Source organism: Enoplosus armatus, chromosome 1 (assembly GCF_043641665.1).
Source record: "Enoplosus armatus isolate fEnoArm2 chromosome 1, fEnoArm2.hap1, whole genome shotgun sequence".
NCBI lineage: Eukaryota > Metazoa > Chordata > Actinopteri > Centrarchiformes > Enoplosidae > Enoplosus > Enoplosus armatus.
The window spans coordinates 9778936-9806405 of NC_092180.1; the positions used below are offsets into that span (position 1 = coordinate 9778936).

The 27470-nt window shown below is 38.0% G+C and overlaps 1 protein-coding gene across 1 annotated transcript in view; it reads left to right on the forward strand.

Moving 5' to 3' along the window:
• LOC139285327 (protocadherin-9) overlaps positions 1 to 26033 on the forward strand; it is a 181935-nt gene extending 155902 nt beyond the window's left edge. The window contains exon 3 of the mRNA XM_070905881.1: positions 25663 to 26033. Within this exon, the coding sequence (XP_070761982.1) occupies positions 25663 to 26033 (371 nt within the window). The remainder of the gene's footprint in view (positions 1 to 25662) is intronic.
• Positions 26034 to 27470: the final 1437 nt, after the last annotated feature.

Here is a 27470-nt window from a genome sequence, read left to right on the forward strand (position 1 = left end):
CTGCTTGGAGAGGAAATGAAGTCTAAGTGTACAGAAAGACATGATGTAACAACAACAGCAGCAGATGGGTTTACAGAAAGAGACAAAGAGTAAACCTACCCTATCAGGGGGGCCATATGCGCCTTGGATAGCATCCCAACTCTTGGTGCGTAAATGTGGCAGATGTTTGCTTAAGATTGCCACTCTTTAAAAACAGCAACAGAAACTATAAAGTGGAAGAAGTAATACAGTATGGTGCAAAGCAGAGAACATATTGTATCGTAAAACTATTTTTTTACGACAAATTTCATTCCATAAAAAAACAAGGTTGAGCATATTGCTGAATGATTGGAACAAAAAGGATGCCATCTTCACATTACATCTGCAAATCAGTTTGAGAGTGAGGCTATAAATTACACAAGTAGTTATTAAGGTAGAAACGCATTCAATTAGCACTTCAGATGTATTCTTTATCAACTTTAATTAATTAATGGGACTGCACTCTTTTCTTTACTGAGATCACAGTGTTCTAATTGAAGCCGTTTGAGCGTTAGCTATCACATAAAGACATTTTGTTGATCCAGGCTAAGAGGACAGAGATAGGACAGGCTTTGAATTGACAGAGTAAATGACAGCCACTCACTAATGTTGACAACTGCCAGTTACTGCCTGGGGTGTCACATGATCAGTGATGATGGACCCTGATATGACTCACTTGTAGCTAAGGCCCTTAAAAATGGGCTGCTGTGACCTTTCCCTTGGGTACGAGAGCTGTCTGTGAGAGAACAGCTGATGCAGCTGTTTGTACTGTAGCACTTTTGCCATTTGCACTACGTCTTCAACATTCATAACCTTTTCTGCCAAAAGCTCTGTTATTCACAGTCGCCATGATCAGGGCTGATGGGCAAAGCGTAGTAGACATTTGGGTCTAAATAACCTCTAGTGTCAATGTCTCCACTTAAAGAATTTGGCCCCAACGACACTGTGTACATGAGGAATTTGTGTTTTTGTCTTGAAAGTAAAAAGTTCTCAAATAGTTTTGTTAGTTTAAACAAATGGGGTCTAGATGGTGTTAAATTGATGCAGCATCTTACACTGGCTTGTAAATTATTCACACTCTTCAAAGCCCCCCCCACACCCTGTGCGTACGTGCAGTGAATTATTTCCACATCACTCAGTGTGCTGTGTTACTTAATGCATGTGATTGGGTCTCTGCATTCTGACTAGTATTGTGTGTGAGTGTGTGTGAGTGTGTGTGTGTGTGTGTGTGTGTGTGTGTCTGTGGGAGAGTGAGAGAATGAGAAAAAGACAGAGCTATTTTAAATCTGATACCTGTGTCACTTCCACTTGCCCTAGAATGGAAATTATATTGATATTTCATACTGTGGATGTAGATATATGTAAGATTACCCTTTGGGGACTTTTGATCTCCTTTGAATTAGGACTCGGAATAATCAAATACTATGAATTTTTATTCTTCTTAATCATGAAAAGGCTATGTGGAAAGCCAGAGCCAGAGTTGATTAAAGTGCAGCTGAGATTCATTGAATCTGGCTCAGAGCTCGAAGGAGTGTTTTAAATAGGAGTCCATTTAACAAAATGTTATGTTCTTAATGGGAAGGTAATAAGATGGTCTTTATCTTTTATTGAAAAAAGTGGAGTCATTTCCCAGCATGATGTATGCTTTTAAAGAGAACTACTTTGAGCAAAGGAGGTAGAGTGGAGGGACAGAAATATCATGAAAGGAAGTGACTTTTGATCATGCGTTTAATGTATGATGTTTGACAAATTCCAAGCTGTGGTTACCTCCAGGGTTGGAGCATTAGAGACAGTAAGAAGGACCATAAATTACATTGTCAAAGAAGTATTACTTCATGTAGGTTCAGGTCAAAAGCTAAAGAAAAGGGTTGACATGACAAGTCAAGTGAATTCTCATCCCACAGACTTCCTGCTTATTATGGAGCCCCCGAAAGGTCCAGAGGGGATTTTTTTCCTGAAATTATTTTGGGTTACCTCACATTAAGTTTTGCATTCCCTGTGATCCATAGACAAAGGCATGTATTATGATATATTGTAGACTGCAGCTGGTTGTGACCACAGCGTGTATGGGCGCTCCCTCAGCTGGGAGCAGCTAGATAGATAACTAGCAGAGCTATATACAACAACAGTAGCCATATACATAGCTTCATAGATTCAACCACAAATGCATCTTAGTCAGCAATAACCACATCCACAGCTTCAACCACCACACCCAGGCAGAGCAGCAGCTGTTCTCACAGCCAGTGGCTGTGTACTGTCGGAGCTCGGCCTTTTGAAAGGCGTAATGAGCAATAAATGCATAATGTAAAGTGTCACATCATCTCTCCTTTCTGCAGTATCAAGCAGAGCATTTCTCTAAACAGGCAGTGTATTATAAATGGAAGAGGGGAAACACAAAACTTAATGTGAGGTAACGTAAAATGTTTTGTGACCTAATGCCAACATATTGTGAGGGAATGCAAAATTTATTGTGAGGAGAACATAAAAGTAGTTTAAAAGAAATTCCCACCTTGACCCTTCAGGGGCTCTGTAGCTTAAGACAAGAAGTAGCCTACTCCTGCTGCATTTTGGTGCAATCACATTATGATGAAAAGTGCAAACAGCTAAGATGCTATTTCTCCCCCAGAGCTAATATGGTAAAATGGCCCATTTTAATTGGAAGATATTATGATAATTATCACATCAAGGTAACATGTCATGCTGCCAAAATTATGGAGAAGTTAATTAAGTGTATCTCAAAGTTTGCGCTTCATGCGATCCAATGGAATATTGTCAGCATGTCCCGGAAAGTCAAACATCAGGCAAAGACAGTAAAAGCTAAAATAGTGTTTTGTGTAAGATCGGAACAATAGATACAGAAAATACATGTTCTTGAAAATATGAGTTACATTACGTTAAATTGTGTTGACCAGTAACCACCTTTGGTTACTGACTGTAATTCAATCCACTATAAAATATTAATATAAATCAAATAACCTCAAGATATTCTTACAACCTACAGAACATAAGCACATTTTTGTCTTCAAACAAACTTGAGTCACTTTTACTGGGAATACTGTAAATGTGGTTCAAAATGGGAATAAGCTATAAAATGTTTTCTGTGACAAGTCACTCTTTCAGCTTTATCTCTGATTATTTCAGTGTCACCATTCTGAATGGATGCGATTTTAAACAATTACATTTTTCCACAACTCTGTCATGATTTCGAAATTGAAAAACCAGTTGAAATTTGAAAGCAGGTTATTGCATAACGCCAACAAACCATGTCCAATGTCTTGGAGCTGAGTTAAAGGGCTGAAATGGCAGCAGTGTTTGGTTGCATAGCCCTTTTTATGAAGAACAGTAGAAAGAGCATTGGGTCAAAATAGAATGAAGGAAAACGATGAAGGAGCTTGGGGGGCAATGAATTCAGCTCATGCGTACATCTTTTATCTTTTGCGTTCTTTACATCCCCATAGATCTTTGCACAATGTGAGAAAAAGGCTGCCGTTTATTTGAAAGATTAAGAGGCAGGAAAAATAACTGTTGTGCACAATACAGTAATTAGTCAAATGACCGTGTCATGAGTCATGTGGCCTGGGACTAGACCTTTTAAAGTTGTAATACCATCAAGATAAGACAGAAAAATAATTGGTGACATGAATCAATTAAGCAGTGCAGTAATTCAAAAATTGTGATGTTGGGCTCTCTGCTTTAAGACCCCCTCACATGATCTACATAGACGTAAGATAGGCTTGATCTGATGTCAGTTCTTAATCCTACTTAACTTTTTCTTCACTGAATTTAAGAGTTTGATATTTTTACATTTTCTTCAGTCGACTACATTACTTAAAAAATATATATCTGCACTCACTGAAGCAACGAAGCTCTTTGCTTTTGTCTTTGGGAACCAGTGACGTGTGTTAAGTCCATGTCCTGTGGTCACTAGAATTTTGGGAATATAGGATATCACACTTCCCTGTTGTTGTTAGAGCCTAATAATCCTGCTTTAGATGTGTATTCTCCGGCTTCAATCGAATCTGTCCTGCACTGTTGTGTATTGACGGCCCTGTTGGCTGAAATGATGATGCGCGCAGGTTAATCTAGCAGGCCTTGTTGTGGTGGCACAAGATAAAGGGGAGGATTTAGACAGGGCTCTCCTGTGTGTCCTAATTAACTGGTACAGATTGCCCCCCCCACACACACACACACAACAGTCCACACCAGCCCCTCCACCTCTTGCAAACACACAAAACCTTGTGTTCTTTACAAACTCTTGACATTCATTGTTGGATATTCAGGCTGCTTGACCTTCTAATGAATTTCCCTGGGACAGAGAGGTCAAGTCTTTAAATAAATGCAATTAGAAGTGTCAAAGGCCTTGACACAACCTCATGTTATACTATTTACTCTTAATTACTCCTGCTTTTAGCTGGTCAGAACATTTTGCCAGTGACTCTCTTTATCTTGATTCAAACTGTTCTACCTTTGACCTGTCATCCACAATAGTTAAAAGCATTTAAGACTTAATTAATACTTCACCACCGAATCATTTGGCAGAAGAAAAAGATATTTTCTGCCTTACATTTCAAGCACTATCAAGTAGTACATAGGTCTGCACCATAATTCCCTGACAAAAGTTTGAATAGAAATATTCATGTGCCACTACAATGCGTATATGTTATAAAAGAAGATGGCTTTTTTTTCTTTTTGCTTTAAGGTTTTGAGAGCACCTGTAGGCAGGTTGAGGAGGAGGATATCATTCAGTCATGTGTCATTCAGGGGGCAAAAGGGAAGTGTGAAGTATCTTTTGAACAGACAAGTTTTTGCTCTTGATGAGTAACTCTGCTGTCCTGAATTGAGTGGGAAGTTCATTCCACTGGAGAGCCAGGAGAGTGAAGAATCAAGGCCAGGTGATAAAGTAATGACAAGGTTACCACCAAGAATGGAGAGTGGTTGGTAGAGGCAGAGCTCAGAGCTTAAGGGGTTTTGCGTGCTATTCTTTTGATTATTACATTAATGTGCAGAATTCTGGACCATGCACAGATATTTTGCGAGACACGCATGCTAAATGAGCACTCCTACACTTACAATTATTTGCCAGTGTGCTGTCGTTAAAGAAGAGTATCTCCTTCCTTCAGAAAGATTTCTCTCTCTCTCTTACTTCCCTGTCTTTCTGTCTCTCTCTCCCCTTCCCCGTCCATGTGTATCTGTGAAAGATGAAGTCTTTAAGACCTACACTAATCCTGTAATTATGCTGTCGTCTTCACTGGCATATGTTATCTTCTCACTTTCTTGGTTATCCTGTGGACTAAAGCAATTATTGCGCTGCAATTGAAACATCAAGTAATTAATTCATTTTCCGTGTTGAGCATACTTGGTTTGATGCCACGCTTCAAGTGTGAGATGAGTGTGTTTATGGGTCAGCTGTAGTGAAGGGTAAGAATAGCAGTCAGGATTTTATGCATGTCTTGGCACATGAGACACCCACCCAAGGCCATGAAGTATATAACATGCAGAGTAATGTCATTTAGACCTTGGCAAGCTTCTTGTGGCCCACTCAGGGGACTATCTCGCCTCCACAGCGGTATCTCTCTCATCCTCTCTATTCCCTCTATGTCTCCTCTGCTTCTTCTTTTCATCTGTTCCATTGCTGCATGCCACATTGTTGTATTCTCTTTCTTCACTCTGCCTATTCTCCATTTCCCTCTCACTCTTCCCATCACTCTTCTTCCTCTCCTTCCTTTCATCCTAATCTTCTACCCCTCTCCCTGTACACCCTCTGCCTCCTGGTGCATGCCCGTCATCTGCGACCAGCGTGCCACAGAGCGCTGCAACACACTGCAGTGCCATGATCCAGAAACCCCACATTAACACTGGGATTTCACCCAGAGATTATTTAAGTGTGGCATGCCTGCCAGGCAGGGTTCTTCTCTGTAATCTCTATAGCCCCATGAATAGAGTAGGACTGGGAAAGAGGGGATTTGAAGGAGTTTGAGGGCTGATTGGGTTCTAGAATGGGTACAGTATGGGCTTTTAGGCATTCTCAATATTTCAGTTCCATATGGAGTTGGATTTAGGAGGTGGGGGTGATAGCTCAATGTGTCACAGAGAAACTGAGGTTAAATCCCTGGCAGAATGATCCTCTTCTTCTCAGTTAGCTATGTATCCTTCTGAGGTTTGCAAAGTAATTTAATTTGAGGTAATTGTAGCGAGGATCCATAATTAAAAGGATTAAAATGCATGCCATTTATAGATGGGCTAAAGGAAATGAAATGATGAGGCCGCTGGCACCGTTTCTGCTCATGCCCCATACATGTCGTTCCTTTCATATCCACTCCTTTGTCAAGTGAATTCAGATTTGCATTATTTAATGTGTCACCGGATTCAAATGTAGGATAAAAATAACAACTGCAGACATACACAGCAATGACACCACACGTCTGGCTGCTAGCTAAAAATTACTATCCTGTGTGTGTTTCATTTCATTTATTTTATTTTTTAATGTGCTAGTCGCTGGCTCATACTGTTTCACTTGTGTCTGAAATGTGTGCCTGTATGTCTACGTGTGATGACAGACCGTGTCCTCAACTCAACATGGTCACCCTCTCACAGCGGCAGAGGTCTTTGACCCCATCAGAGAGTCAGAGTGCCTGCTGATTTTTTGACATTGAGAGGGGAACAGACAAAGCTACTCATCAAATGTCCAATGACTGAGAGGACCATAGGAGGAATGGGTTTTGACAGAGTGCCATTGACAATTTACTAGCTATTCTTTACTACTTCAGCAGCTGAAGGCTTTCTTATTGTCATTTATTTAGCCAAAATAACAGTGTTGTCAAGATATCTTATTTTGTACAGTACAAGGTAAAACAATATGTTTTCCTCCTAATCAAAAAGACATGACGGAGGAAAAGAGAAGCTGAATTCAAGGAATTGTGCAAAGACAAATGCAGAGAAGTAAATAAAATATTATAATATTTCAACCTTACTCCTAACAATTTATTACCAATTTGGTCAATTTCTCCAATATTTTCTAATATTTAAGATAGAACCTTGACACCATGTGACGTTACCTGTATCTATATGAGCAAATATTTTCAAACTTTTGTCGACAAATGCAGTATTGAATACCATTAAAATACAACAAAAACATTTTTTTTTTTTTTAATACAAATGGGAATGTCTGCTCGTAAAACTGGACACTGCTTAGCTAAAGTAGCAACATCTACCAGTATCCAGTAACAGTCGCTGTTCGCCATTGACTGAGAAAACAAAAAAAACCAAGTAGTAAGCTGAATGTAAAATTATAAAAAAATATATATATTATTTAAACAAGGACATAAGGAGAACAACCTATGTGAGTTAATATTGTGGAAAGTCAGCAATGCTGGAGAAGTTCCCACATCATCCTACAGGGTTTTTTATACAGTACCACATTTGTTATAATTACCCACCTGATGTTACTAAACAGGTGTAAAACAGCTGCCTTCATAATAACTGTTCATTTTTGTTAGGTAGAACACCATGCTAAGAAAGTAAGACGAAACTGAATTCAATTCTGCACTAAAATGCAATTTTGTACATGTACTGTACACTTATTGCCACCAGCTGTCTTGGATAACAGTAGGTAAAGTACCAGCTTTGCAAATATATATCAATATAATAAAAGAGGAAATCCCTCAGAGTGCCCGTCATGTCAATATACCACGTTATTTTAACCTCTCAGCTCAGTATTAGGGTCTTCAGTGCTAATGAAAGCCCATGTTCATCTGCCTTGTACTTTCATGTTTTGGTGACATATGGATAGGCTGAGACATGTGCTCCAAATGCACCTGAGTGGTGTGTAACTCTGCTTTCATCCTCATGTTCCAAGTTCTGCAGTTGCATGTTAGAAAGAGCCATTACAACAGCAGTGGCAGGGGAGAGTCATGATGGTAGGCACAGATGTAAAGATTTACAAGCACCTCAATAATTAGCATTTACACAAGACAGCGTAATAAAAAATATTTTCTTATCATCAGTCCCTCAGACAGGCAATGAGGGAACATAATCCTTGAGATTAGTTTGATTGATTTGTTTCTTCCGAAACATGATTCAAAACCAGCTTGTTTTGATTTTTCTTCTTTATCAAAACATGTGACACGGAAAAGGGAGCATATACGGAAAGCACAATGTATTCTACTGCTATTGTACAAGTGCCTTAATAACAGAAATGACAAATGAAAAAAGGCTTACACTTTCAAATGGGCCTAAACTTTTCACATTTACAAAAGCAGGTACACAAATATAAGGTCATATTATAGTGGAATGTGACAATAAGCAGTGTTGCGCTACAGTTACTAGTTAATTAATTATGACTGATATATCGGTAATTTTGTTATTCAATTTAAAGAATAATGCATTAGAGTACTGTTGGTATTTGTGATAGGATTCTCATTGGCTGAAGTTTAACATACAAAGATGCGCAACCTGGTGTAAAAAGCATTTAACTCAGACTGCTGAGAAATAAAAAAAAAAAAAAAATTGTGGGAGTTCTGATGATCTTTTTTACTTGATGCAGATGGTTTTATTTTATCCAAACAATGACTGCAACCCGTCATGCTTTTTTTGGGTGATCATCAGAAAAAATACTACCAGTTTGCTTGTACTGGTTGTGCTTGCTGAAGGCAAATCATTGTCATTGCCATTTGTCCAGATAATGTGTCGTAGATTGGTGTATTAACCACTTGCAATTTTTTAAGGAATTACAATTTTTCCAACACCTCTGAAATCTACGTCTTTGAGTTGTACTGCTTTTTAGGTATTTGATATTCATGTATTGTTAGATGTTTTCGTTATTTTGTCCACCCCCATATATGCTCTATCACTCTGAGAGCTGAGTGATTTGCCAAAGGAAGAGAGATGACTGCAGAGGAGCCTCCCAATGTAGGTAACAGTTTAAATGCCCTTGACAAGTGCACAGTTTGCAAAGGAGCAAATTTAATTTCCATGGTTTGAAATTTCAAAGGTATCACCTGCTGTAATTGCTTGACTAGGGAATCCATAAATCATTGTTCAGTAAGGTCATCTTGTAATTTCTTCCCTAATGCTGGCATTTATTTTCCTAGCATCCTCTCTTTCTTCTCATTTAATCTAGCCAGGTCATTTGAGAGATTAATTGCTGCCATCTTCAAAAACAACAAATTAGTTTCACACATGTTCCGACATTAAGACTGAGTAACTACACATATCAACACCCACCCAGTCAAAAAAAATGTTGTACTACATTGCAGCTAGATGTCACATGAGTTTGTCACCGTTTCGCCTGTTACAAAGCAATCATGATAAAAGTGATTTAATCCAAGAATGTGATATGCTTTTCAACCAATGGAAAGCACATTTTGTAGCCAACATCTATTTTGGGCCACAGCCAGTGTTTGAATTGTAATAGATCACCTGCACATAGTAATATGTTTTTCTTTTCCTTTCAACATTTTGCCGTCACAAACCCCATCAAAGGTCAGAGCCCATCTCAATTTATCTCGATTTGTGATTATCACACCTAATCATTGCTTTTGATTTATTCCTTTCTTCAAAAAGGTGAACATGTGAAGGTTGCTCATGGCTCATAGAGCATCCCCTACTACCTCTAGCAAATCACGTTCTTGCTGCTTTATTTTGGTCTTCCTATTCAAATTAAAGCTACAGCAACTACGTGACACTGTAGGTACCTACAATGTACTGACATCGAACCATAAATTAGACTTCCCCGAAGTTGAGAGATGAGAGTACAAGTGCAATGGAATAAGTCATAACCTTGAGAACCTTCAGTTTCTGATTTAGGCTCAAACCTAAGCAGATGTAAAGGTTCCTCTTCATGCAGGGTCATGCAGTCTTGTCAAAGTAAAAAAAGGCAAGCATGTGGCTTTTAGGCTACCGACCCAAAGAAACCAAGAAAACACTGTTTTTGTGACATTGATCAAGCACAAGCACCAGTGCATACTGCTGCTCACGACTGTATAATTACTAACTAATTACAGTTGGAAACCTCAGGATTTAAGCTGTTGCTAAAGGCAAATCAGACTGCTGTTTGCCCACCTGCTTGCCTCGATTTGATTTCTAATATGACAATATATAAATAATATATATATTTTTTTTTTTCTTCCTTAATAATTTCTTGTTTATTCATTCATTCACTTTTCAGTGACAAATCTAAATAATTAAATATGTCACATAAAAGCATTAACTTTTATGTTTTCTCAAACAGATTATATCATATGTTCCATGTGTTCTTTCCAACACATTTTTCCATGTGTTAGTATAGATATACAGATCATATGTAGGGCCATATTGTAGCTCCAGTCCTTCTCACAGATGGAGATTGGAAGAGGCTTCTGGGTTGCATAGCCCTCCTGCAAGGATGTGATGGACACTTAATTACTTGGCTGACAGAAGTTATTCGCCACCTGCACCCAACAGGGGTCTCTGCCAGGCCCTGACCTCCACTTCCTCCCAGTGCACCCACCATCTCACAAAGCAGATTCATGCATATGGCCATCACTCACATTTCATGTTATCATTATCAGGTTTGTATTTTCTATATGTTCTTGCTTTGTCTTTGTTTTTTCAAAGCCAACAAATGCACTGAAATTAGAATATATGACTGACACGTTTTAGTGATATGATGAATCTGTAAAAGGCATTATTGCTCACTGATTTCCCCCATTAAATCTTTCAAATTAATTTCCCCATATCTGTGCTGTGTTTGTGTGCACATCTAGAACATTTCTGAACTGTAAATATTCTGTCCTATCCCGAGTAAACTGTTTTTGCATCAATTCATGTGATCCAGTGGGCCTAAATATATAATTGCCGTTTTGTGGTAACACCTTAACACCACTGCAGCCGAGGCAGACGGTTCTCGGTGTTGAAGAGGAGGTGCTAACTTTTCCCATCACTGCCAATTTGATGCATGAACAACTTATAAATCTTGACACATTTGTTGCGAACTATGACACAGTGAAGCTGTGCTATAAGATTATGTTTAGCTGCATGAGACAAAAATCGAGTATCGTAAACTAGCTTACATGCAGTCCAGTTAAAAGAGGACTTACATTCAGAAAGAAAAGACATTTCCTCCTTTTATTTTACAAGCTGCATGTTTGTACCAAATCAGTAAATTACTGGCCTTAACTTTCCAAGCATAATTCCTTATATCCATTGAATTCAGTGCACTTTTAATAGACAGTACGGCACTATCCTTTCCCTCAGGTAATTATGAATAAATGTATATGTAGGTAGAGCATGCTCTGAAATTACAATTATTAACAGAGAGGAGATGTACCTCAACATTGCAATTACAGAGCTCTCGGGGGATTAACAAGTTTCTGTTTTATTATCAAATTCCTTCAGGCTCAAGGTAATGATCAACACAGAGAATTACATGTCTCCTTTTCACTACTTCACCATAGAACCTATCAGTCTCTCAGTTTTTCCACTCTTTTCTCGCTCTCACCTCACTCTTTCAATTTTTTTCCCCACTACCCATTGCTGATCCTCTGCAAGTAAGCAGTTGGTGTACCTGCTGTGTCCCCTTTCTCTTTATGCTAATGCATTATGCTTATGACTGTGTGGGCTTTACTGGAAGAGCACATGCCTGGAAAGTACTCCAAATAAATGAATACGTAGCACCATATCTGTTACACTGTTGTTGCTTTCTGCTACAGGCCATTTACTCATCCTCGATGCTCATTCAGACTCTGCACTCTGGGTCTTTGTTGAGCTGTGTTGAGTGACTCCAGAAGAAGAGCGTGTAGACAAACAGAGCACATTCATTTCAAATTCACAAGGAACCGCACCAACACAAGTAATTCCCATAATAATAAAATCATCTTAAAGTCATACATGTAATTTTTGCATACGTTGCAGAGGCAATAATAGTGATTATTGGATGAAATTACTGGTTAATTGCTTGAAATGTATGATAACACAAAAAGGTCTCTGTCTACAGTAAATGTGTAGTAATCATTGATTATTTGAAGTTGGCTTCATCAGATATCACCATTTGCATATTTTTGAGACCATTAGTGTTACTGTGGGGCAATATCTGTCTAGCCATAAAAAGAAACCATAATCTATAATATGCCCAACTACATGCACTGTAAACTACAAGGGTCAACCCTGCCTCCTAAAAATGATTTTCATATGCAACTAATTTGCAACAGCAGTTTAGTGATTCCTTCAGCTATTCTTTACTGCCAACATTTAGTGGCAATAAGGAAAGCAGTGTAAGATTATAGTACATGGCAAAGTATGGCTGTGAAGAGGTGGAGGTGGATGGACAAACGTGAAACAGTAAATGTGTTTTACTGTGACATCAGTCACTTAAGTTGCCATAAGCTCAAAGTTCTGACCCTAATGCAAACCAAGTGGTAAAGTTGCTGAGACCATAACTGGTGGACAGATATTTTAGGAATAAAATGTAAAACACAATGACATTTTGAAAATATGATTATAAAAGTCTTAATTCTACTCCAAATGTACTTTGCTGATGCAGAACAAAGTTGCATTGAACACAATTCTCAAGAGTAAAGGTGGCAGGGTGAAACAACACATGTTCATCAGCCAACAAAAAAATATAGCACATTGTGTGTTATATTTAACAACAATTCTTGAATCTATAATCATTTTAGACAACTGCGTGGCTTTAACCTAGTTATTTCATCACCATGCTAAATTCATACAATTTCACTAATGAATGTATTAATGAAACGCAAATCATCTTAAATTACTCTAAAAATCCACCAACTGAAAGCTGTAGTTTCCAAAAATATTGTCTCAATACATGCAATTCTAAATATCACTTATTATGAATTAGTACATTGACACCAGCTTAGGGACAACAGAAGTCCATGTCTGTTAAATATATATAAATATATAAACTCATATGTTACAATCATGAATGTGTTATAGTTTCCAGTAAACATGAGATGATTATTTTGCTTACAGTAATGAAAAGTAATACGTACTCATCAGTGCACTTTGATAGCAAAGCACCAGTGACAATATCTTATCTTCTCATTCCAGATTAAAATCAATACTTGCTGTGTACCACAAATAACCTCATCACAAATAAAAACATGAAGACACAGACACAGTGTAATATGGCCCACTGTGAAGCAATTGGGCCGAACCACTGAGCAACAATGATGCTTGCGGTCATTATTTTCTCTCATTTAGATGGTTGCATTTCCTGGTGTCTTGTATATATAGGGAAAAGTGAATTGCGGTTATGGTGCAGTGTTACTGTCTTATGAGGTCAACATGATCATTATCTCTATCTGTTGAATAACTTACAGCATCAAAGCCAAAACCAGCTGATGATGATTAAAAGATTATACTCTTGTATTGAACTCAAAAGTCAACATAGAGAGTGTCTGTGAGTGTCGTCTGCGTGTTGTTTATTTATTTATGTATTTTCCAACCACTTTAGTGGCATGGCCTGTCGCTGCAGCACTTTGGCCAGGCCTTAACATGAAATTTGGCACAGATATTCATGGTCCCAAGAGCATGAATTAAAGCCAACTGCAGATTAAAATTTCTACTTGCCCAACTACTACCCTTGTCCAATGAAGTGTGAGCAAAAAATAATTTACATTATATAAATGTCATTATTATCATAAACAGAAAAATAGATAAGGGGCAAGTGTGAAAACTGAATCAGTTATCGCATATGTGTCTCATTGTTATCATCAGTAATACTGAGGGTCTTTGACCAGAAATGTATTCGACCCACTGCTGAGATGAGCAGGCATACTCACTGACTTAGAACAGAAATTAGATTACAAGGTCAGTGGCTGAGTCTAATGCAGTGGAAGATTAGAGAGGGAGAAGAAATCATTTTTACATGGCTATTGTTGTCATGGGGACTGAGCACTTGCACTGAGCTGTGTAAAGCAGCAATTTAAAATGTGTTTTGAAAATCTGTGTTGCCATCTTTACTTTGCCATGCAGAAACACAAAAGACAAATGTGAATTACTAACAGAAAGAAAATGTCTTTGTTAATGTATCTATTTTTAAATAGATAATTTGTTTTGTCTTTGATATTGTGTTGACATATCATATTGCATATAAGAAATAGCTCATTTTACACATATAATCTGTAACACTGCTGGCTTCATTCATCTGTTTATGTAATGGATTTGGCCTTTCACGCATAGATCTCAGACATTTTCAGTAATGACACTGTTTGTAAATGACGCACAATATTTGGTATCTGTCTTCCATAACTGTCTATGCTATACAATGTACCATGAATATTCAAACTTCACTAATTTTTCTTTGCTATCCTACACTTTAGCTATCATATGAGTCATATAGCCATTATTATGGAATGCCTCATTTGTGTCATTTATGTGTGGTTAAATGGATGGACAGTAACAATGGATGGATGGATGGATGACGATAACATGATGATGGCAGCACAGATAACTATCAAACTGAAGGTCTGAATATCAGATGTGTTACTTGTATCAGAGATGGCAGCGCTGTCAAAACAGTCTTTCAGAAAGGTCTACAAAAATTACTCTCTTCGACTTTTATATTTAAACCAGAGAAGTTTATATTTTGTTACATCAAATAACAAGGATTTTGTATATTAAAGTTTCATTCCATGTTAAGCCTACAAAAGGTCATAAACAGTTTATCCCTTGAAAAGGTATATACTATATGAATTGGTATTATAAAGAACAACACACTGAATCAAATGTAGACCATGATGATTTGTATTCCTAGCTGTCCTCTTTACAAATGTTCCAGGACAGAGTTACATACATACATACATTATTTTTGCAATACCACTGTAGTATCCAAATGTGAACAATGTAACATAGCTACAGTGAAATTGCAATATGTAACGACTCATGCAGAGAATCTGCATGAATATGCAGAAACATGTCTGGAAGAAAACATTACAGCAAAAGGCTAAAATGTTTTGGCATCTGGTGCATCCAGATGTAGCGAAGCTGTCCATGGTGGCTTGTTTAGTTTCTGCAGTGCAGTACACACGCTGTGCCTCACTTCCCTCCTAGTTGGCTTAGATTTGAGATGCTTGGTCCCAAGGCATTGTACAGTCTAATAGCTGTAGGCACAAGTTTGGATGCTGAGGCAAAGAGTGAAGATGTTCTGTACTGTAGCTTCATCTCACCATTGAGGGGGTGGAAGGTATTTTCTACAATGGAGTTTAGTGTAGTCCTCATAGTCCCCATTGCTGGTGCCCCAGGCTCCAGGCCAGACAGCAGTTTTTCACCAGTTTGTTAATCAAGCTTACTTTCTGCATCTTTTCTTCTAGCACATCACCACAAAGAACCGTGTTCTGGTCTGCCTGTTGCATGCACTAAAGGACCAGAGCCCCATGAGAACAGTCTGCCCTTCTTTGCACCATTCCTCCATCTTATCAGTGCGGAACAGTTTGTTCTTAATATGAAAATCCAGGCATGTCTACAACTGCAGCATCACCCTATTTTCATTGTGCTTACTGACACTGTGTAAGTTGCTTGTTGCTCTCTCAGAATTTTTTATTTTAAATCCATCACAAGCAGGTATGTCAGTAGCCGATACCTGGGAATTGGATTGGGGTTGATCCAAGCATTCTTGATGGATTGGTATGGGCTAAGTAAAGTCCGATCCATTTTGGATCCTTTGTTTGCTCTAGGTACTCCAGCTGTCAAAATCTCCCCATTGAGCTCAATTAAAACACTTGAGCATTTCTTAATACACAGCATTTTGAGTAAGTGTGACATCTCAGCGTGCATCAGTGCTCCATTTCAGCAACCTGTGTTTAGTGTTTACTTTGTTCACGTGGGAGTCTGTCCAAATCCTTGCTAACCTTTCTGCTACATCAGATCCATAATGAAACTCATCTCTCCAGAAAAAAACACATTTGGAGACCCTCAAAGGAAATCTGTGACGGAGGGTATATTTGTAAATGTATAGTTACTCAGCTTTCATACATTTTTAGGTCTATAAAATATGGACTATGCAGATGTATCGTGTATAAAAAAATATATAAAAAAAACAACAAATAATACATTTTGGATCCATCTGGGCAAATATGAAATCTTACAGTAAAAGACTTGTGGATTGGGGCCATAATAACGTGATTGGTACCTCTTGTATTACAAGCTCTTTTGTCTTCCAGCCATTAAGATGATGGTTCTACTTGCTCCAACAGACAAAACTCTCCACAAGTCTCCTCCACTCCTCCTCAGTGCTGCAGTCTAAAAGGCAGGAGTCACCTAAGAACTTCTGGAGGTGGCTTGACCCAGAACTGCAAATGAAATTTGTGATGTACTTTAGAAGAAGAGCAGGAAAGGTCGGAGTCTTTTGGAGCGCCCCTGTGCTGTTACTCTGCAGCATGTCTGACACTGTGCTCTGCCAACTCTGTGGCCTGTCCACAATATCTGATTCAGAACAACCTAAAGCTTCTTCCTAAAGCATGAGAGGCCTGATGGTTTTAATGCACTGGAGAACCCAAAGTATATGATTCATACCATATTTACAAGTATCTTTATTGAAATTTAGCATAAAAGTCTAGAATCTAATATTGTTTGATAAACAATCATTACCAGCCCATACAGAGGAAACATCAAGTTAGCTTTTAAGTAAGGTTAGTACGAAATCTATCGACTCCTAAAACAACTGCTTAATTTTTAATGTTACTTTACTAAAATTCAACAACTTTGATAGAATATTCCACTTATAGTGGATCTAAAGTTAACCCCAAGAGTGGTGCAGTGAAGTTTTGAGGGAAACACTGAGGGAAGAGAGCATCGGGGTAAAAGGAAGGAAAGCAGTGGGAAAATGTTTTGGATTACTTGGGTTTTTATAGTCTTTAGTGTGACATAGTGGCTACAAATTTGAATATCTAAATTAGACTCAAGACAGAAATTGTGGTGAATTAGAATTACTAAGAAATGCATTGTGTCTCAAGTGAATACTATGTTGATCCAAATACTAAAAATTAAGATTGTCAATTGGTAGCACGGGCTGTCAGACCACATGCAGTTTTAAAGGGTTGTAGGCTATTTTGGCGACAGACCATGCTACTGTTCAATTACCGCTTTATAATGTTTTCCAAATCATAAATAATGATTCCAATCCTGCAACCAATTAATGCAGGACAAATATTAGAGAAATAAACAAGCCTCGACACAAAATACACGATGATAAAGGCATATCCAAGAACATTTGATCCTGTAACTGCTGCCAGTGATGCTTCCACAAAGTATTGAATAATGAATAGTGTGAATATGTTGCATTTTTAGACAGATAGAGACTTTCAGTAGATACAGCATATAGATGTACAATACATGTTCAGTATGTGGTATGTGCATTGCCCAGTAAACATTCTTTATAGGAATCAAGGAATTATTTCCACCAAGTATCACACAAACATCAGTAGCACACTTATTTCCTCACATACCATGCTGTAAACAGTACGTTTAAAAGGAAAAATGTGTGGGTCCGATGGAGAGAACCTTTGGCTGAATATTTGAATTACAAATTGATCTGAGAATAGATTTAAGTGAAGTCTAAGACAATAATACATATCAGTGATCATGGAAATTATGTAAATGATGAAAAAGTGTTTTTGTTTTTCTTACCGTTCCTCCCTTTCACTTTTCTTTTCTTCTCTTCCATCTTGCTAGCTCCTCTTTTCTATCTCTTTGACCACCCTTCACTTCCATTCTCAAGCTTTGTTTCTTTTTCTATTTGGACTCCCTCCTGCCCTTCATCTCCTCTCATGAGAAGCTGCTGCATGGCCTCAAAGGGAGCACTAGAAAGGATCCATCAGCCAGACTAGTATTCTCTTGAGGATGCATCCAGCGTGTTGCTCTGTTCTGCTCTGCTCACTATCATATCTATCCCACCCCAGATAGCCTTTACTGTAGATCACAGAACCTGTTTTTAAATTTGCTGCAAAGCTGTATGGACCTGTAATTCCATGCCTTGTTGGACACCAACCACTATACCACTCACACATTTCCCCAAGCTATATACAACATATTTGTTCTTGGTGTGAGGCAGATCTTTATGAAAACAGGCTATGTTTTCTAATACTGTATATCATTATATGCCTTGGTGTATACAGTGATGGATTGATGGTATATGTATTTATGTATGTTCTCAAGTGGAGGATGAAAGGGTCGCAGAGAAAACCTACAGCAGATTTAAAGCATAGAGAATTAATCTGCCAGACGTATCTTGTGGGTTTTTGAGCAGCAGCTGGAGACAGCAGTATGGCACTTTGAGCCTCCATGCTGGACCAAAACAAAGCCTCATTCATTCCCAAATAACAACATCTGGGCATGCTTAACAGCATGGATAAATAAACAAGCCCTATGGACACTAAACCCCCCACACTCAATCACTCTCACTCCCTCTCCATCCGTTCCCCCTTGACATTCTGAAGGCTGTAGGTTGTTGGTGTGGGACTGGCACATCAGCACTGATAGTGTGCATCCAATTAATTAGCCAAATGTTATCTCATTAGTAATAGCCAGCAGACTAAAACAAGAATACTCCCTTATAGTTGCAAACAACCTCTGGCCAAAAATGAGGATGATTCTCTCCTCCTCTATAACCTCTGTGATCTGTTGATGCTGAGTAGGAGGACTGAAAGAGAGACATGTGAATGCTGTTTGGTCAAAGTGTCCATCGTTAAACAGCTACTGCTCAGGGCTCACATTTATTCAACAGCTTCTGCAGAATTAAACAGATCAGCCGCCAGCACATCCTAATGACACCGTATCAGTAGGCAATCTAATGGTTTCTTTGTCTTTAAGGTATCTGTCTTTGTGGACATCTGCAACATTTGCACAGTGCTGTAAGCAAAAGTCAGCACCATCTGACACAGTTCTGAATCCCTTGCATTCCTCAACACCTGTGCCTCAATGTTATTTAAAGCACTCAGGGGCTGTGCACAAAACATCAGCCACCGGCTATTTGCTTGTGTGTGTGTGTGTGTGTGTGTGTGTGTGTGTGTGCTTTGTGCATGCAGGGAGAAACTTGACTTCTTGAGCATAGTAACCATGAGCAACGAGCCATTTCGTATGGGTGAAGGGAACATGATGTTACATATACTGTTGTATCTATGTAGAAGAGCTATGACTTTGCAAAAATGAGCAGAATATGCATGCTGATGCTGTTAAAGTGAGCTGTGTTGATTCTTTGACCCTGGACATCAATGCGAATAGGATTCTATTTTCTTTCTTATTTTAGTAGTAATACTTTTTAGTTCTTTTTCCTGCCAGTACTGACACACTCTGAAAATGGGAGGAAATAGCTATTCAAGATCAGTATTCCATAAACCTTTGCATGGATTTGCATATAACTGCAAAAATTGTGCACTTTTCTTAGATTTGTCAAGGACTGCTCCACCATGCCACATTTCCTTTACTTTGATCTATCTATCTATCTATCGATCTATCTATCTATCTATCACAAATTCAAATTCACTTATAAGGTATAGTAGAGCTACTGACTTGGCTCAAATTCACGTGCATTTAACTTTAACTTAACAAACATAACCAACATTGAAAAGTCACGAAAGAGTTCAATTTCCATGTTTCACTGGGCCAGACCGGATCTATTTCAGAGTTACTAGTTTGTTTGTCGAGCAGCAGTACAATGGAGTATATATACTTTGGGTATACCTAGTTGTCTCTTATCTACAGTTGTAGTGTCATGGTGTGCTGGTGCTTATCATCCATCCACAGCTCTTCAAGGTTTCAGCAGGAGTAGCAGGTTGTCACTTGACACCCTGTGGGCTTTCTCAAATCAGTTTTCAGCAGTGACAGATTTTTGATTATGCTATTTGCATGTACAGCTATGTTACTGTGTAGGAAACAGCAAAAGAATACTGTTTAAAATCAAAATACGAAATTCAGTGTCACTGACAATACGCTCAATCACCAACTTATTCACAATGGTGATACATGACATGAGATGTCATTCTGATCACAGAGTGCGAAGTCAGAATGTAATGAGGCAAACAAGCTTATTCTGGAGCACAAGATAATAAGAAGAAGCTAGCTGCTAATAAGCCTTGATGGTCAATGTCTGTCACGTTAAGTCAGACTAAATCACAGCGCTCTATTAATAGTGAAGATTATCATGCAGAGCTATGCAGGAAAAAGAGATGAAAATAAGGATTTGTCTCTGTGTTCATGTGTGTATTGATTACGTGGATATGAAAACAATAGTAGGTCAGGCCACAAGAGAATTAAGTCAATGACAAACTGCAAAAAAATAAACAAAGAGAAGACAATGGCTAATAAGGTGGGAGTTTAGGCAGGTTACAGACTGTGCTTAATAAACGGGAACTGAATCCAGACTCACTCTTTTACAGAAATGTCAGAAAGTCTGTTCCAGAGGAAGGAGGGCTGATGTGAGGTTCTACCTCTTACAGTGTCCTTTCAATTAAATGGATCAACATATTCCTGCACACTGTTAAGGGTAGGACTCCATGCATCAATAGGGAGCCAGTAAAGAGAAACTGAGGCACAAGTAAATGTGTTGTGTGGCGTTTTGGTTTTGTTTGAAATATTTGGTCTGCTGAGTCGTTTTGAATACATGTAAGCAAGATATTTTTTTATGTGAAGTGTGGGCTCCTGGAGATTGATATACCACATTATTTTATGATGACGGGAACAAAAGAACTGACTGCTTTTTTTCTCGGCTGGTAAAGGAGAGGAGATATCCTCATCCTGGAGATGTTGCTAAAGTGTGAATGAGAGTTTTTTCAAGAAAAAGGTCTATTTTGACTGTGCAAGCAGGATGTTTTATCTATCCATAAATGTATTTAATGTAATAGCTGATAGTTTGCAGGTTGTAGGTTTGGTCACATTTGCATTTGTAGTACTACCACTCACTAGCTAACTAGTATTTACGCACTTGCAATTGTTAACTGACTTCCACTGACTGATGTTGGCAGCTTTTCTTGTGTAGTTGGCCAGTTGTACCTAGTGGTTTATTGGCTATTGTGACACTAAATGTGCCAAAGATCAATCACACCAATTTGTTACGTAATTTGACTGTTTATTTTCCTCTTGAACACAAATATTCATCAATCCATTAGCTAAAATTAACGCCGGCAGAGAACATGGGAACTCCACACAGAAAGGCCGCAGCTGCACCACCGCTCGGCCCGTGCTGAACACAAACGTGGATTTATTTTTCAAATTATCCAAGATACTCAACAATCATTCCAGGTGCCCCATGGCAACTGCAGAGGTACCCCCCAAGGTACAAGTATCCCTGCTTGGGAATCACTGGCCTATATAATATACATAATACTGCTGTATTTATATATATTTTTTTTAGCACTATGCCTCAAGTGGTCTTTCAATCAGGCTTTGTCTCTGCATTGTCTCAAACAGCAGGTATGCACAGATTAGAAGAGAAAATGGCTGATTCAAATTATCCTCTGCTGCCCACTTGGGCCAGTGATTGTACCAATCTACATGCAAATGGTCATGTTTATTACACCAGGGGAATAGAAAAGCACAAAGTGCCCTTGATTAATGACTGGCTCTGCTTTCTTTAGAAAAAAAGTGAAATACAGACATTACAGTCACCTAATTATGCTGTAATCAATACACAACCTGCTAATGCCACATACAGATATAGTGTGATTCACAGATTAGTTAAGGTTTTCTTTGCTTCATTTATATTATTTTTCAAGCACCCCATGATTAAAAAGTTTGAAGAAATGACATCACCATTATCATGCCTTCATTATAATCATCATCTAACAACACAAAAGAAGCAAAAAGTCACATAAATGGGAGGTCTGTAAATAGTTCCTCTGCTAAACGCTGTACACCATGTGGGCTGTACATGTGCGCAGTCCTTTCCCTTTCTCCCATCTCTCTTTCTTAACAGCTCCCCAGATGTCTACTCACTCGTCTACAATCTCATTTGAGGAATTCATCTTGCTGTCTCCCGGGTACTATGTATTATTGCTCTCTGTGGTTCTTCATGCAACTATGATAATGTGTGCCTTGGTTAGACTGCTCACATGCCAATTATGGGTTCCTGTTATTGTGATGGACTCCACATTCATGCAGAAGAGTGACTGACTCTCTCTTCGGGGCCCGGCTTTCCTCCCATCATATATCAGAATGTGCTTTCAATGCCAGAACCCTGTGTTCAGGCAGCAGGGCTTAGTGGAATATGAGGACGTGTTCTTATTAAACTAGAATTACATCAATTCATATTGTCTTACACATGAATGACCCACAAAGACCCTGTCATAAAAACACGGCAAATGAGCCAATAGGTAAAATACCATTTTTTCCCCATTCATAATTGTATTTGCATTTGGGTCAAAAGACATGTAGAAGCAAAGGAACAGGAAATAATTCCTCCCCACACTTTTGTTTTTGCTAAGAATCAAAGATGAGCTTTGCAAAGGTTGTGATGAAAATATTGCCACTAAAAGAATGTATTTACTTGTTACTGACAAAACAAAAAATATAAATAGTTACTGTTGGCTTGCAGATTTTATATGCAAATAATTATGTACAAATAATCAATTGTACAATGTAATGCAATTAATATCACCTTTTCAGAATCAGAATCAGAAATACTTTATTGATCCCTGGGGGGAAATTATACCGTACCGGTGATCCCATTCAAGAGTAGAAAGTAGCGTAAATTTTGAAATAAAATGTACAAAAATATAAAAAATAAGAAATAGAAAATAAAAAATATACACATATATGAATTAATATTTATATATTAATTCATATAAATTGCTACATGCAGCAATTTATATTAATTTATATTTATACACTTTTAAGCTTATATTGTTTATCTTTTGTTGAGACTGCATCAGAGGAGTGTTGACTCAACTCAGTTAAAAGCTTTGAGGCCGGTTTATATTCTGCACATTGCAGTCAACAAATCATTAGATTTGTTTATAATAAGACAAATCTAGAGCAATGCAAGCCTCATACTTTTCAAATCTATTTAGAATGTTGGTGCTTTATGATTGTTTAAAGACAGACTGATCAAATAGTGTTATTAATTGGCATTAAAGCTATCACCAATGTTTTTTCTGTCTATAATTTATATATTCTTACTATATAGCTATAAAAGTAGTTGGCTGTGTTAATTAGGTTTGTCAGATTGACAGTGCCAATGTTTTCCAACTTAAACCACAACAGTAAATAATATACCATTTGCAGTCACATCAATTACTGCATAGCAACAAAACAAGGTTTTCAGTTGAGCTTCAAATCTTCACTCACCAAGTCTTTTGATTGATAAGTAGCCATTTATATGTTATTTATTAATGTCATCATCTTTATATCAATTTAAACATCCATGTAGAAATGTACATATAATTAAATCTGTCACCACTCAACTAACCCATAGTAGACTCAATATAAAACGGCATAACAATTCTCCAATACTTTCTGCTCCTGTAATAAGCTTACTCTTAATAAAAAATACTCTCAAATTGTCGAAGTGTTAAATTAACGGGAAGAAAAACAGGTCCAAGCAGGAGTTTGAAAAAAAGCCCTTTGAAATATACAGAACCTACCCACCAGCCAATTAGCTTTCTGTGAAGCAAAGGGACAAATTAGGACAAATAGTTATCATTTTCTCTTTTAGGACAAAAACAGATGAATTTATTACTCTTTGAAGCCTGATATAGAAACAGACGGAATTGGTTGCATCTTTAGAAAAGGAAAATAAAACCAACTCGAGGGAGAAGAATTCTTCAGCTAGCAGAACTATTTTCTTACAAATGATATTTACACAAATACCACCTGAAACACTTATTTGTTAGATTCTTTATGTGTGAATGGTGATACATGTTCATCAAAGGTATGCCTCGTGGTAGCAATGAGTTAGAGAGGAAAGTCCCACTGATGATTTGTTGTGATGCATATTGAGTTTAAACATTTTTTTGACATTAGGTTGGTCAAAATCATAGATTTCCAAACAATGTCTGAAAATCTATTCTTATTCTACAGCAACAATTTGCAGGAAATGGTGTCAAATAACTCAATGATAAAAGAAGAAAGAGATGAAGAAAGATAACTTGTTTGGGTAGCCTAATTACTGAAAGAATATTAGCCAACATCACTCTTATTAGGCTGTAGTACAAAGCAGTCTATTTACAGTGTATTATATAGGTACTGTAAATTTCTCTATGGACTCAAAGAGAACTCATTCATCCTTTCATCCTCCTCAAGATCTACAAGCCCCCATGCTCTCCAGCTCCCAAAAGTACAGCTCATTCATTTTTCAGACTGCTGGTTGGTCCATTGAATCCAGCTCTCAACTCACATGACCTGTACCTCATACGTGAGCTCGAGAGCTTCAATGAGCACAGGAAACCATGCCAGTTCCAATTTTTTGGTTTGCGCTTTATTGAAATGAAGTCTCTAAAGGGGTTTGAAAAGTTGCCAAATCGTTTTTCAGTTCAATTTTGAACCGACTGTGGGTACTATCATTTTAAAGAAATTATGCTGCTTTAATTATGCTAACTGGCATAAGTGCTACATTTTTGTACCAAAGAAAAGTCATAGGGAGATGGTCGGGCTGTATGTTGGGTGTATAAAAGACTTTTAAAGAGTATAAAGAGTAAATCTTGCATGTGGTTAGGTTTAGTCATGAACAACACTTTGGCAAAGATTGTGGTTTTGGCCACCAGCCTGAACCTTTGATACAAGGCAGGATGGATCCATGGATCTGCCTCTGCATGTGGCAGCAGAAATCGAGATTTGTCAGACCAGGCGACGTGTTTCCAATATTCTACTGTCTAGTTTTGGTGAGCTCACTGTAGCCTTAGTTTTAGTTCTGTTCTTAGCTGACAGTAATGGAGCCCGATGTGGTCTTCTGCTGCTGTAGCCCATCTTCTTCAAGGTTCGATGTGTTGTGCGTTCAGAGATGCTCCTCTGCATAGTACTGTTGTAACGTGTGGTTATTTGAGTTCCTGTCGCCTTTCCTCTGACCTCTCTAATTAACAAGGCGTTTTTCCCCACAGAGCTGCCGCTCACTGGATGTTATTTTTCGCACCATTCTCTGTAAACTGTAGAGACTGTTGTGTATGAAAATCCCAGGAGATCAGCAGTTTATCAGGTACTCAAACCACCTCGTCTGGCACCAACAACTATTCCACGGTCAAAATCATGTAGATCACATTTCCTCTGCATTCTGTTGTATGTTCTGAACAACAACTAAATCTCTTGACATGATTTTACATGATTTTTTGCAATGAGTTGCTGTCACATTGTTGGCTGATTAGATATAGTATTTGCATTAACGAGCAGGTGTACAGGTGAACCTAATGAAGCGGGAAACATAACGTATACACGTCCTGTCTTGTGCTTCAAGTCAGTCATAAATGTTTTAACCAAGACCAGAATCTTATCTCAGAAGAGATAACTCAAATGTACTATACAGGCACGTGATATATATTTATTTTATAAAATTCTGTCTTAAGATTTAAAGCCATTTTGCATTGTACTACAAACTCCTGAGGGTGTTCAGTTTCAATCCTATTCTATATAATCATGTATGGGACTGGGAACAAACAGTGATGCAGTTATCACTGATCTCAATATATCTTTACCTGTTTTCGTTTTTTTCTTCTTCTTCTTTAGATGGCCCCCTGGGACCACGTGGCCTAGTGGAAGCTACAGAGATGTGCACACAGGAATGCCTAGTCCTGGGACATTCAGACAACTGCTGGATGCCCCCAACGCTGGGAACATACCAGCAGCCCAAGTCACCTGTGTCCAGCTTTGGATCTCAGAGGGAGTGGGGTCCCAAGGACAAACTTCTCAATGGACATACTCTGACCAGAACCTGGAAAAATGAGAATGGGCGGTCAGAGCATTTTGGTGACAGGAAGCAGTTTGGGAGCGGAGAGGGACACTTCACCAGCAGTGGCATGGCTGATATTCCACTGGTGAGTTTGAAGTCCTGCCAGCCAGCCTCCTGCCCAGACAGCCCGAAGGACCAGCAGCTATAAGACGGACTTTGCTTCTGTGCTGAGAGACGTCCTTACATCTGGACACAGTAAACAGACAAAGCAACTCACCTGAGCTCCTCTCCTGTTTTGTTGTTTTCTTTCGTGTTTCATCTCTTACCACTTACGTTGAATGCTTCTGCAGTGTGATAGCCTCATGTACTATGTAGGCCACAAAACTATAGTGCTTATGCTGTCTTCCTCTAATTCTACAATTCAACTTTACTATGGCTGTAGAGGAAACCTCTTTTTTTATGAACCTCCATGGATTTCTTCAACGTAACATTTTATGTCCACTTCATGTGTGATTTGGACAAGTGGAGGAAGGACATGCGTAAAATGGAGAAAATGAAAACAAATTACAAGAAAAAAAAACTACCATGGCTGACCAGTATATACAAATATTTGTGGTGTGGTTGTTATTGAGTTGTTCAGGACTATATTAATCGACACAATCAAAGAAAATTGAATTACATTTCAGAAAGTGTTGATCTAATAACACTGTTAGTGGACACTTGTTTATTCTGTCATTGTCTGTGTGTTTGTAAATAAGACTTATTAACCACTATCATGTACCTGTAATAACCACAGTGAATAGGACAGTTCTTGGCTGTTGTCATCATAATGGCTTGTCATCAGGATTTGGGATTTCAACTGGACAAAGATTTATAATGTGGCATAATGTACAACACAAAAAACATTTACCTAATTCTTTAAAAACCCTACGGTTGATTTCAAAACAAATTTCCATCCCGTAATATACTCAATGTTGCCCATATTTCATAATAATTTTCTTCAAGTACTGCAAAAACCACAGGCAAACCTTTTTTTAAAAAAGCATTTTGTATGAAGGATGTCAGTGCTCAATATGTGCATTATAAAAATGAAAAGCTCTGAAAGCTCTCTATAAACTGATTTTGAAAGTGTTCAGTACAATTAAATAGCAATATATTTGTAAATGGCTAAATGTTTTATCTAACGTTGATCTTATTACTGTATAGATTTTATTCAATTTGTGATTTAACTGAGTGCAATCCCTCAGTAGTACCTGCAATTTATTGACATATGTATATATATTATTTCCACACAGACTATTATTTTCCATACATAAGGAAACACAGGTTAAGATAACACTTTAATCACTGTGCCTTCATGATGTTTCTTCAAACACTGAATTGTACTATTTAAATAACAAGAACATGTCGGCTACAGAGAGCATCCTGTCTGATAATCAAATGCCTTATGCATTGAATGTTTGCCAAATTTAGAGACATAACCACACAGATATTAAAGTACAAAATCAAATAGTTGGTACTGAAGAAAAACACAAAGGCATGTGCAGATAATGGGTCACCCATGAAAGATCATCTGTCATTCTACTGTCTGAAAAGGTTTGTTTTATTCCACAGCATGGAAGGCAAATTACACAATGGAATAGCA